The 13,197-nt window shown below is 39.0% G+C and overlaps 1 protein-coding gene across 1 annotated transcript in view; it reads right to left on the bottom strand.

Annotated features, from left to right (window-relative positions):
- Positions 1–13,197, bottom strand: part of ptpn22 (protein tyrosine phosphatase non-receptor type 22) — a gene marked incomplete in the record, with an annotated part of 60,292 nt that overhangs the window by 32,001 nt on the left and 15,094 nt on the right. The window contains 13 exon segments of the mRNA XM_036141501.1: positions 2,562–2,584; positions 2,717–2,850; positions 2,942–3,010; positions 3,321–3,389; positions 3,532–3,559; positions 5,511–5,641; positions 5,723–5,794; positions 5,914–5,994; positions 6,475–6,549; positions 6,644–7,196; positions 10,453–10,539; positions 10,695–10,772; positions 10,922–10,988. Of these exon segments, the coding sequence (XP_035997394.1) occupies positions 2,562–2,584; positions 2,717–2,850; positions 2,942–3,010; positions 3,321–3,389; positions 3,532–3,559; positions 5,511–5,641; positions 5,723–5,794; positions 5,914–5,994; positions 6,475–6,549; positions 6,644–7,196; positions 10,453–10,539; positions 10,695–10,772; positions 10,922–10,988 (1,467 nt within the window).

The following is a 13,197-nucleotide window of genomic DNA, read 5'->3' as shown; positions in this document are numbered from 1 at the left end:
GTGTAGTGTGCATCAAACCGACTCACCACTTCCTCCTTCAGCTGCGACCACAGGAAGAGGAGTGCGCTGCGGAAATGCACTGAGGGGCTCTGCAGTATGAACACAATGATTAAAATACCAATCCCCAGTCGAAACCCATTTACGTCCACTAATAATAAAAATCAGCACACAGAACATTTAACCAGTCAAGCTTTGAATCCCTTGATTTAGAAAAAATATCGTTGTGATAGCGATTCTTAATTTCTTTCCCACTCTCCAGACGAATCTGCGTGTGCGTAGTAGCCGAAAAGCACAAAACAGTGTTTCTTTACAGATAAGGAAGTCTGATGAAGCGATGGATTACGGTAAATTAAACCAGCAGGAACTATGGTCCTCAAAATCTTTTCGCTATATATCTGTGGTTGCTTAGAAAAGTATGTGCTCTGTACCTTCATACCAGCACATATGAGCAGACTCTTTATTATTAGGCCTTTGGCAGAATTTGATTTTGATGCCTGCTTTCAGTTAAAACACAAAATCCAAAAAAAAAATAAGAGAAAGAATTGCCAGAACTAACATCATAATCTGCATTTAGATAGTTTTTTTTAAAGCAACTAAGTAATTTATCATTTTAAAATACACTTATGAGTCCACTACAACAACAATGCACTACCGTATGGATGCGGACATTACTTGTAACAACACTGTATTAGTGTCTGGCACCCTTTATAGCTGATAAAGAGATAGATGATTGTTTGTTTTTACAAAAAAAAACTGTTATAATGAGCATCTATTAAATTTATCTACAAGCGCTTAATGGCAACACAGAAAAAGGATGTGGCAAGCTCTTTTGCAATTTAGGTACATCTAAAAAAAAATATTAATGAATGTCAGGCTTCTGAAAAGTAAGTACATGGTTGGGCCTCGTCCTGCATGAATTACTGCATCAATGCCCAGCATGACACGACGCCCAAAACCACCACTGATTGTGGAAACTTCACGCTGGACCTTGAGCAGCGTGGATTATGTGCTTCTTTGCTCTTCCTACAGACACTGGGACCTTGATTTCCAAATGAAATGCAAAATTCACATCAATCTGAAAACAGGACTTTGGACCACAGAAAAACAGTCAATTTCCTTTTCTTCTTAGCCCAGGTCGGACGCTGCTGATGTTGGCTCTGGTTCAGGAGTGGCTTGACAAGAGGAATGCGACGTTTGGAGAGCATGACAGGTATTTGTGTGCGGTGACTCTTGATCCACAAACTCCAGTCCCAGACCACTCATTGTGAAGTGGTTTTTCCTGTTGTTGCTGCACCTTTTCCTTCCACACTTCTTCCTTCCACTCAGTTTTCTTTTAATGCACTTAGAATCAGAACTCTGTGAACATCTGCTTCTTCAGCAATGACCTCTTGTGGCTTCCCCTCTTTGTGAAGGGTGTCAGTGACTGTATTCTGCAGTCTTGCCCATGATTGTGTAGCCCACTGACCCAGAGTGAGAGGCCGTTTAAGGGCTCAGGAAACCTTTGCAGGTGTTTTAGGTTAATAAGCTGATTAGGGTATGACACCATGACTTTCCAATAATGAACTTTTTCAGAGTATTCTAATTTTTTAAGTTTCATTATCTGTAAGCCATAATCATCAAAATGACAAGAAACAAAAGCTTGGTATTTATCACTCTATGTCTAATGATTCTGTACATTATACAAGTTTCACTTTCTCAGATGACTGGCAAATAACATTGAACTTTTACACAATATACTAATTCTATGAGATGTGCCTATAAATATAAACTACGCAGGAAATGAGGGTGAGCTTTATGTAATGAAACACAGATAAGGAGGAGGTCTTTCTACTCAGCATTCAGGCAGGGAGTAAACAGCCAGACCATCAGGTGCCTGTGGGTACGAGCATTTTTCTCAGTGTCAGAAACAAACAAAGGAGAGAACATTTGACCACAGATACTGTCTGAGTTTTGCACGATGCCTTCCACCACCACATGTGTGGTATTAACTTGAAGTGGCTTTTTGGGCCCGAACGACATGCTGTTTTGAAACGAGTGAAGGCGGTATAGAGAGCTTGAGTGCTGTGACAGAGTTTGTCCTTGGGATCTCATTTTGAAGGCTAGATTACTGATGAGGACCCAAACCCTCAAAAGCAACTTATTGTGTGGAAAAACTGGCTTTAATCACTGAATACCTTCTAATTTAGAGTATTCTGGTGACAGTTGTTGGGAGAAAGCTCACCTATCTGCTTTATTGTAAGAATGCTGGTCAGAAAGGGAGCTAAAATAACAAAGTCCAACCTGCATGATAGCAGAATTTTGGTGTTTCTTCACTTTGGTGAATTACAGGCAGTTCATGTCACCTACGTAAATATGGCTTCATCACCAACACAAGCAGAAAAAGAAAACACATAAACTAGCTGCATTACAATTATGAAGTAGATGATCAAACTGGTCTTTATGTCAGTAGTGTAGAATTCACAGTATATAAAAATGTTTAATATATGTATATTCTGAATGAGAAGTGAAGCGCTCTTGGGGGCACCCTGGAGGTCTAGATGAAGGCAGGCGACTCACCCAACTGTGAACTTCTAGCTCGAACACTCTGGAGGAAGACATTAGAAACATAAAGCCTGTCAGATAAATTTGGCTTTAAGACCAGATATAAATGAACCCACGGTGGTGCCGTTAAAAGACATGACTGCCTGTTCGGCGCTCTTCGGATAAATGTCGGTACCTTGCTCCGGTTCATGACAGAATCCAGGAACTTCTTGGGCTGGGCGCTGCCATCCCACTCCGATGACATTCCTGTCCTCGGTAAAAGTTGTGTTGAGCCCATTGAAAGGGGGCGTAGCGTATTTCCCTCATGATCTAAAGGATCAGACAGAGCGACTCTTCTTAGACAAAACAGCTACTTGTGTACAAGCTGTATCTCTGCACTGCAAGGCAACGAAATGCTCACTCTCGTCTGCAGGGAGAGGGAAGGATTCTGGGGTCCTTTTAGCGACAGGCGATGCCAGACAGTCCTCCGCTATAAAACCAAACATAAAAGCCTTTATTTTTCATTACTCCTATAACCATATTCTATTTCTTATTTAATTCCATATAATAATGTGCAGTGTGTTTTGTACACTAAACCTGTTTCTGAGATTTTATAAGTGCTCGTTTGATCTGAAATGTAAAACCTTCAAACTGCTAAAGGATACTTTCTTTTTTAACACTACTATATGAATATATGTTTTAAGCGTTATTCGACTAAATGGGGTGATTTCCATTTTAATAATTTTTGGATTAAAAAAAACAACAACAACGTCTCCATCTTTTATGAAGAACAAGCTTACTGTTAGGAAGATGTGCGGGAGTCAGAGGATCCAGAGATGGACAGTAATTTGTTTGATCAAGCGGTTTAGCTGAAGATGGAGCGATAATGAGAAAATGTCAAACAGATCAAATTATTACTCTCCTAGGAACATCAAAGCTTTGAAATGTGAAAACTAGAAGTTAAAATCACTGGCTCTTGTAACGGTCGACAGGTTTATCAGAACGTCTTACCTGAGAAAGTCATTTTTGCTCTGAGACTCTGCAAGAAAGCAGAAAACGGTGTTTTAGAAACATTTGGAAACTTTCGGTTAGCCTATAGCTTGGTCAACTTCAGAGCTTTTTTTTTTTATCAAGACCGTACAATGTTATCTTGTACTTGGTGTTTTTCTTATCTCCTTCTCTCCCTTTTAATCTTTTACCTCACCTCTCTCCCTTTCCTCTCTATTTCCCCTTTTTTTTTTTCTATCTCCGTGTCCATTGCATTTGAAATAATCCCAAAATAATGTCTGATAAAGTATTTTATTTCTATTTATATAACCGGCGGTGCTGTACTGCTCCACTTGTGGACGTCAACCTGTTGGGCTTCTCCTTGGCACAAAGAAATCACTTCAGAGTGCTACACTGCTACACTGCGACACTGAAAGAGTTAAATGCTGTTAAATGTGGCCGATGAATGAGAGGGACTAAATGCCTCAGTGTCAAATATGAAGTATGCTGATGCTTTCCAGTGTTTAAAATCCAGACATGGCTGCCCCAAACATCCCGGTTGGTTCCTTCAGGAGCCCAGTAATGTCCTGCTGACTTGCAGCATCCGTCTTACTTGATGATTTCTGGGTTAACGCCATGGAAGAACAGGAACCTTTCTTTCTTATCACGTTAGAGCGTTCATTTATAATCCCTCAGCTGCAGGGAACGGACTGAATTCATCTGAACCTCTCCCAGGACACTGCTATAAAAAATGATTGAATAGTTTAAAAATGCTGACTTATACTGGATAATTTTAAACGAAATCGGCAGTAATTATAAAAAATCTCTATCTTATTTATGCTTTTTTTCCCCCCTCAACTCCTAGCTAGAACGTTTCAGGGTTAATAAGTCTGGCTTTAGCCATCCAGCTCCATTGCAAGCCTCCTAACTGCCTTCATTTGGAGGTTTACTGAGCACGCACCGCTGGGAGGAGAGAACTCTATGGCCTGGGAATACCTCACGATAAAGAAATAAAGAATTGGAGGATGAATCGGTGGATGGGTTTAGGTCGTTCCCACGGATTTGTTAGGTTTACACTAGTGTTGCGCTGATGCCATTTTTTGGCCCCGATACCGATACCTGATACCTGGCTGTGCAGTATTGGCCGATACTGATACCATACCGATACCATCTGTTTGAAATTGATGTGTGCGTGTGTGTGTGTGTGTGTGTGTATATATGAAGAACTGCATACTACTTAGGGTAGTAGAACTTTTTATTGTCTACCTGGAATGGGTGACAATAGTTGAATAAAGTTTTGGCTCTCAAAGGCCAAAATAGTGCAACATTCGTGAAATTATAACATGTATAATAATAGTGTAACAGTAAGACAGTAAAATTACATTAATAATTGAATAATCTCTTTACATCCTGAGTTTTGGCTCTCAAATGCCAAATAGTGCAACATTCATGAACTTATATAACATGTATAATACTAGTCGGGAGAGAGAAGGCTGCGTTCAAGTGACATACAAACATCAAAATGGTATCTGTGGCCTATTTGTTGGTACTCGCTGATACCGATACCACCATTTTAGTGCTGGATCACGGCCCCGTCTGATACTGGTATCGGTGCAACACTAGTTTACACTGATTGTTTTATTGTTGTTTAAACTTAGTTAGTGCTTCTCTTTATTTAGCCCAGAAAACTATGTTGAAAATATGACTTTTCTTTTAGTCCTGGATGCCCAAATTTAACTTACATAAAAAAGTTAAAAATGAGGGCTTTGATTGGCCCATTTTATCAACCTTAAACACCTTTCAACCACATTCAGACATGAAGAGACGTCTTCATGTAGACATTGTTTCACATTTCATCCACATTTGGCCCTTGTTTAGACATAAAGCCCTGCTGTTCTGTCTGTTAAAAGAAATGCTCTGAGGGATACGCTTAATCTGCTCTACGTCTTGCATTAACTTCTGAAGACATTCTGCATCTCTCAGTGAGAAGAACATGTCCCTACCTTGCTCCTCATAAATGTTTTATCCTGATGAAGTCCATCTTCTGACTTCAAAGTCCCCGACCATTCTGAAGACAATCCTATTACACCCAGGTTCACTGCCAGAGGCACTTTCAACGGAGGCGCCACGAGAACTGAAACGTGAAACTTGGTGATTTAAGTGTCATTTTCATTTTAAAAATGATCTGAAATAGTGTCTGTTGTCCCAATATTACCTGGATCAGTGGCGAGCTCAAAGGATTCTGGGGTTCTCTCTGGAAGTGGTGGGGCAGGTGATGGGGGGCTTCCTGAGAACATGGAAACAGGAAGTGAAGGCATTTATGAGCAAATAGGTGTTTGTGCTATCCAAAGGAGTACTGCATGTTCACTGAAACATAACAGAAGCTTTCCGTTGAAGTGTTCGTACCTTCCAGCTCCCTTATGGGTTCAGCAGCAGCAGCATTTGGTGGAAAGATAACAGACAACCTTTGACATGGATCTGAGAGCTCTGACAGAGAAGAAAATCAGTAGCCATCATAGCATTACAATACAGCTACATTCTGTGAACCTTTTACTTTTTGATACACATTGCATGATCACACTGCAAAAAGGGAACTAAAAGTCAGTACGATTATTTTTAAATGTGTATATTTTTCCTTGATTTGAGCAGCTAAATAAGATTTTTTGCCAACGGAATGAGAATTTCTACCCCTAAAATAAGATAATTAGACATCCTGCACTTGAAATAAGATAATGGAGATGAATTGTTGTTATTTTAGGGGCAAAAATCTTATTCCATTGGCAAATAGTCTGATTTACCAGCTCAAATAAATGAAAAATACATTAATTTCAAGAGGATTTTACTTACTTTTAGTTCAATTTTTTCAGTGCAAAAAATATTTGAATTTTTTAACATATAAACAATACTTTAAGTCTAATGACAGCAGACTGCATATTTTCTCGACAGATCCACACCGAGGAAACTAACCTGCTTCCTCGGCCAGGAAGAAGGACTCAAGGGTCCGTTCGGGCAAAGGTGGAGGCGCCTCATCATCGGTCGGGACTTAAAGAACAAAAAGGCACACAACTGCAGTTCACCAACTACTGTCTGTTTTTGTTTTTGTGGGACTCACTCAAGCACGAATGTTGCTGCTCACCTGAGGCCGGAGAGCTGGGCTCTATGGTCTGGTCGTTCAGGAGCAAAGACGGCGTGCTGAAGATCGGACTGCAGGTCCATGTCGAGTCTTCTGCTGGTTCCACTGGAGCCTCCTCGGATGAAGGGGAGCTCATAGGCGTGTCGAAATAGGGGTCCTCCACCATCAGACACACGGCCTCAGGCACGGCCGGTAAGGTTGAAGAATTCACTCCAGACACGTCACCACTGTTCGGTACGCCTTCACTCAGGGTAAATGCAACGTGGCTGGCATGAAGCAGTGTAGGAGAGCCCGTCGGTCCCTCACCTAAGCCCTGGCTGACATTCAGTTCCTCTGGTGTGGTGTGGAACGGGTTATACTGTTCCTGGCACCACTGCATGGTCTCATAATTAAGGGGAGTTAGAGCTTCTGAAGTGTGGACCAAAGGAGGGCTGTACTGTTGCAAATAACCTTTCTCTTCCCCAAACAGGTCCTGATGCTCTGGGGTTAATTCGAACTCCTCGCTCTGGTCAGAGAGATCGTTTTCACTTATGGCGCCGACGGCTGATTGTTCCACCTGCTCCACACACAGAGAGATACAGCAGGATTTAATCACTAATGACCAAAACGTGTGCTAAGTAACATTATTTTTTTAGTCATAAGCACCCAAAACCTAAAAAGAAAACGAATGAAATACAACATGTGGTCCGTGTGAGGTTGTATATTAACGCGAACCATTAATATGTGCTGGAGTAACGCCCTGATCTCCACTACAAGGCACCCTACAAACCAAAGTAATTTATATCAGTTCTGTCAGTAGGAATGGGCCAAATTTTCCTCTAAGTAGTGAGAGAGGCTTGAGGAATGATTCCCAGAACATGAGGCAGAAGTCATGCAGTTTAAAAGTCAACTCGGCCAAGCAACAAGGACATGTTTTTATATTTTTTATTTTAAAGAAAGTTTTTTTTAAAAAAAAGCTTGTTGCATATTTGTTTTTTTAGCAATTAGAAAGTTAAAATATTTTTCATAATCCTAATACAAGAAAAGCTTTGTCTGATTTATTAAAATGCAACGAGAATTATTTTTTTTGTCCTGTCTCATCTGTTTGTACAATGACAAATAAATGAGGCATGAGTTTATGCCAGATCAGGCTAAACAACAGGAAATACCTGCACACTATTATTGCTACATAAAGCTGGAATCTAACAATAAAGATTGGCAAAACAAACAACCTTAACAATACCTTAGTCTCAGCTTTAAAGGTTGATTTTAAGGGGGGTTTGTCCCCCAGAAAACTTCAAATAGTTACGTAAAATAGTCAAACTACTCTTCTACCCATTGGTTAGGTTAAAAAGAAAAATGTAATAGATGTTTAACCTTCCACCTGTGGAACACATTATTACTACAATTAGCAGTTAAAGAATACAGCATACAAAAATCACACAATTCAGCTTTTGCAAAAGATTAAATACTGTCTGAACTACTCTTTCTGGTTGCAATGTAAAGAAAATAGAGTGCATTACTGAATAGAAATTTAAAGCATAAAGAAAAAAAAAACATTTGCATCAATCCAAAAAGCTCTACACACTCATGTTTCATGAGAGAAAACATGAATTCACAATTTGCTCATTTTTCATCTCGTCATTGAAAGTGAAGCAGAAAAAAAAAAAACTGCAGACATCAGCCTAACTTCAAGCCAACGAGTGTTGCTCGCCACACTCTACCACAGTACCATCTCAGGTTTTAATCACCCTGCCTGCTTCAGATTTTCCACTCGTTATGTGACTAGATTCTTTATTTATGATATACTGAAACCACAAGAAAACCTGTCGCGGCCGCTTGTTGCATTATTTTTTGTGTCTGGAGCGCTAACAGCTTTGTGTGAAAACAATATAACTGATTTTATTTGTAGGTCTCAGATGCCGTTGGTTACCACTTCTTCATGGGTCATGCAGCAACAATGAGCAGCACCTCCGGGTGCATATCAAAGGTTTAGATTAACGTCAAAGCGCGCATTTCAGTTGTTCAGTTCGAAAAGTGAAACTAGGATTAATTACGCACAGATCGGAATATTTTAAACATTTAGCTCTGTACATTTGTCTAGTTATGCGACCCCGTGCAATAACCGGTTTATAAGACCACACTTATCACTGTGGTCCCACACATAACCTACTGTCTTACAACCCAGGCAAATAAAACAAAACTAAAACCAATAAAGTCTTTATACAAACTGACAATTCAAACGCTGGATTAAAAAAAAAACATTAAGATATCATCGCAGTACCATTTTACAGAAGCATACACTGTTAAGCTAAAAGAATGCAATCTAATATTCACACCTTTGTTGTTAAAGGTTATTCATCTCCAAAGTTCACTCAGTTTTTAAATATCAGGAATAATACAAATCAATCAACGCGAGGGGCAACCCTAGAAAACTGTGCTGTTCCTCTCCTGAAAAGTCAGAAAGCCTTTTCAGCTACAGCTGCACAGGAGTGGAACCATTTCGCGAGGGAATCAAAACTCTTACCATATATAAACTGTTAAAAGAACATTTAAAGAACTTGTTCATAACTCCAGGGACATGGCGGCACTTTTTATCATGCGATTGCTTGTCTGTTTTCCATCTTGATCCATGTTTAAAATTGTTCTAACTCTTAAAATTTTCATATTATTATCTCTATATCATAGTTACACTGAAGCCTGTTTTGCTTCACTGCATTTATCAACAGAATGTGTGTAGTTAAGTTGATTTTAACCTTGTTGTGTTTCACTCTATGCTCTTTTTCAATTTGTTTTTAGTGAGACATATTTCCATTTGTCCAGGAACGACGGATGGATAATAAGCTAAGGGCTCATTTTGTTGCAATTATAACTATACATAAGTTAATTAACATTGTTCCTGTTAAAAAAAATCTATAACTTAAGTTTTGATGGAAAGTATGTTTCTCGTAAGAAACGAGACTAATAGAAAAAAGGTATAGTACAGTACTGTATGCATTCGATATTTGATCAGAGCCCGCTTTGCATGAATTATTGCATCCATGCATCGCGGCATTACAGCAACCAGACTGCAGGTGATCAGGGGTTAGGTTGCTTTACAGGGGCTGTCCTTCTGTCCCTAAGCATTGGTGGGTGTTGTCTCTCTCATCTGCCTTTCAGTAAAGTTTCCTTTGGGGTTTAGGCCAGCAGACGATGTATTGCTAATAAAAATCAGCTGTTGTAAAATGAAGCTTGTCGGCAGATAGAAGCATGGAGCGCTTCACACAAGAAACGTGTTGTTGGCACGTTCTGTATACGCCTGAATGTTGTGGCTGTCGGAGAACTGACTCTAGCAGCAGTCCTTGCTTTATCTCCACCAGCGTCTTGAACGGCTTTAAAATGCCGTAATCCCATTCCTGTTCACACTTTTTCCTTTCACTCAACTTTCCTGCAATATGCTTGGTTGTAGCACTATCTTCTTGAACGATGAACTTCTGTAGTTTCCTCTCTACGTGGAGGGTGTCAGTGACAGCCTGTGCTCTTCTCTGTAATTGTGTAGACCTTAACACAACATTTCTCTATAAAAATTATATTTTGTTAGGGCTTATGTAACATTCAAAGTTTCTGAGAAATACAATTTTGGGTTTTTATTATCTGTAAACCATAACCACTAAATAAGATAAATAAGCACTTGAACTGTGAACCACGTGCAGTAAATGGTTTCTGGGTACAGTTCTCTGCCCAAAACCTTAAATATAGATAGAAAGCAAAGTGAACCAGTGGTTTTACATGCCGCTGCATACATTTTCGTTTAATATCTGGTTCTGTTAGATGGATTTGTTGTAGTTTCTCACCTCACTGTGGCAGTTTTCTTCCTCCATTGTTTGCAAATACCTCTTAAACAGTTCCCTGATGGTTCTGTAGACGAGTAGATATTGTTCCTGGGGGTAGACAACAAAAGCATGCTATGAGCGTGTGGCTTTTGGGATGAAACGCGAATCACGAAAAGACTTTAAAAGCTGCAAAGGAACATAAATGATGTGGAGACTAATAGCCTGAAAGGCAGTTCTGCTTACTGGAATATTTGATTAATTACCTTGGTTTGAACCACTGACGGCCTCTGGGTTCTCATGTCCTGAACTAAGTTGTAGATGCTAAAATCTGAGGTGATCATCTGTAAGCAGGCGCACATTAAACATACAAAATATTCAGAAATATACGTCGCCGTAAAAAAAAAAAAAAAAAAAAAAAAAAGAAATATACGTCGCCGTCCAACCAGTCAGAACAATGATATTTATGCACTGCTCAGATATAATGCCTTACCTGACTTCTGAGGAGGTTCCATGTATAATCAATGACACACAGGGCTCCCGTTCTTCCACAGCCAGCACTATAAGCACAACAGCAAAAGGTTTTGACCAACCAGCTCAGCCTCAGCCACTTTTTGCAGGATTAGGACAGAATTTCCTCTGAAGGAAAATAGAGTACATGCACTCACTTCTACGGGTTTAGAGCAGTACAGCAATTGTTTACATCTCAATTGCTGTACTGTGAAATCACTGTTGCACTTTATCCTGGAACAATCCTGCAAAGCTACTTTATATCCTGCAAAGTTACTTTATTTAACCTGCAAAGTTACTTTATTTAACCTGCAAAGTTACTTTATTTATCCTGCAAAGTCATTTTATTATCCTGCAAAGTTACTTTATTATCCTGCAAAGTTACTTTATTCTGAAATCCACTGCAATTCACTGAAATTCTCAAGCTGTATGCAATCGAAATTTCATTCTGTACGCACTCTGTGCATACAAAATGACAATAAAGTTTGTCTATGTCTAAGTCTAAGGGTCACCAACCATTTTGAAACTGAGAGCTACTTCATTGCTATATGAAGGGCTTCCTTTAGTGACCTTTTTAGATATTATAATTTTCAGTCTATATAAATGGAAGCGTCATTAAAAGGGAAGAGCAATGAAATAAAATTAAATGGATTTGTGGAGGGTTGTGCTGTTTTTAGAACAGGCTTATGGGCACCACACGTAGTCCTCGGGGGCTACCTGGTGCCCGCGGGGGGCACCCTGCTGGTGACCCCTGGTTTAGATATAAGGACGTAAAAGGATCCAGCTTTAAAGGTATTTAACTCTTACCTCAATCATACCATAGATTCATTGCTGTCATTGTTCATTAAAGCCTAAATAGAAAAGCTGTAAATAAATAACTTTTGGTTGTGTCTGAATGAATCGCAGGACCTTTGGAAATGTCCTCTTTGGACACAAAGGACCAAAGCAGAGGCCATTATGCCCAGCAAGGTGTCTAGTAAAAATAAAACTTTAAATTAGCCCAAACATAATTCATATGACCCGATAAGTATGGGAACTGTCGAGGTAATAACTTGGACTTGTTTTGTAGGCATAAGACCTGGACCATAAGCTCCATGTAGTATATTCCCTTGAACCTAAGGTAAGTGTCATAAGCTTACTGTCTTTAAATATGTTTGAAAGACAAGTAAAAAAAAAAAAGGTGAAAAATGAGAGAACTGTAAATTTGGAAGGACTTTAAAGGGTTTAGAGGTTTGGTGCAGCCCTTCATCTTCTTAAAAACACCCAAAGCTTTAGGCTTCCTTAGGTGAAGATCAGTTTCTTACTATACAGAAATTAAACTATTATAACTAATGAACAAGTTTTTGTTTTAAATTGGTTTTACTCTTTCTTTTAAGTGATTTTATCTTTTTATTTTTGTTTCTTAATGGATGTGTTTCAGTTTGTAACCCTCTACAACACTTTGTTTCAGCCTTCAATAGTTTTTTAGCACTTCATAAATAAAGATGGTATGGTTTAATGCTATAGACCCAACCATTAATCATCAAAAAGATCATTTATACCAGTGTGTTCCTTCAAAAAGTCATAAAAAAAACAGAGTTATAAGTTTGTATTGTTTTTCTGTTATCTGTGACAATTATGGCTCAAAGCTCATGAAAACACGAAACCAATTTTACGGAAGACCAACGCGAAAAAGTTATTAATGCCCTCCACAAGGACGGCGGGCCAAAAAAAGGCAATTGCTAATGAAGTTGCATTTCCACAATGTGCTGCATCCATGCATAACATTGTTAGGCAGAATGAAAAAATTTGCACACAACAGGGATAATCAAAGACTTGAGTCTTTTAAGAGCTACAGGACTGAGACGTATCCAGGACATTGTTTACAGCTGCTGCGTTCATTGTGCTAAGCCATTCCAGAACCAAAGGATTCAGAAGTAAAGCCCTGGACTTTTGAATAAAAAAGTTGAGAGCCACAAATTCCAAGCTGCTGCTGCAACGTGAAGCTTCAAGAGTCGTTGCTAATTCGGGGAGCCACGTCATCTGCTGGTGTTGGTCCACTATCTATCTATCTATCTATCTATCTATCTATCTATCTATCTATCTATCTATCTATCTATCTATCTATCTATCTATCTATCTATCTATCTATCTATCTATCTATCTATCTATCTATCTATCTATCTATCTATCTATCTATCTATCTATCTATCTATCTATCTATCTATCTATCTATCTATCTATCTATTAAAAAAAATATTTATTTTTTTTAAGTTTGTC

Source organism: Fundulus heteroclitus, chromosome 1, assembly GCF_011125445.2.
Source record: "Fundulus heteroclitus isolate FHET01 chromosome 1, MU-UCD_Fhet_4.1, whole genome shotgun sequence".
Lineage (NCBI taxonomy): Eukaryota > Metazoa > Chordata > Actinopteri > Cyprinodontiformes > Fundulidae > Fundulus > Fundulus heteroclitus.
The sequence above is the reverse complement of the archived record's forward strand: the minus strand, read 5'-3'. Positions and strand labels throughout refer to the sequence as shown.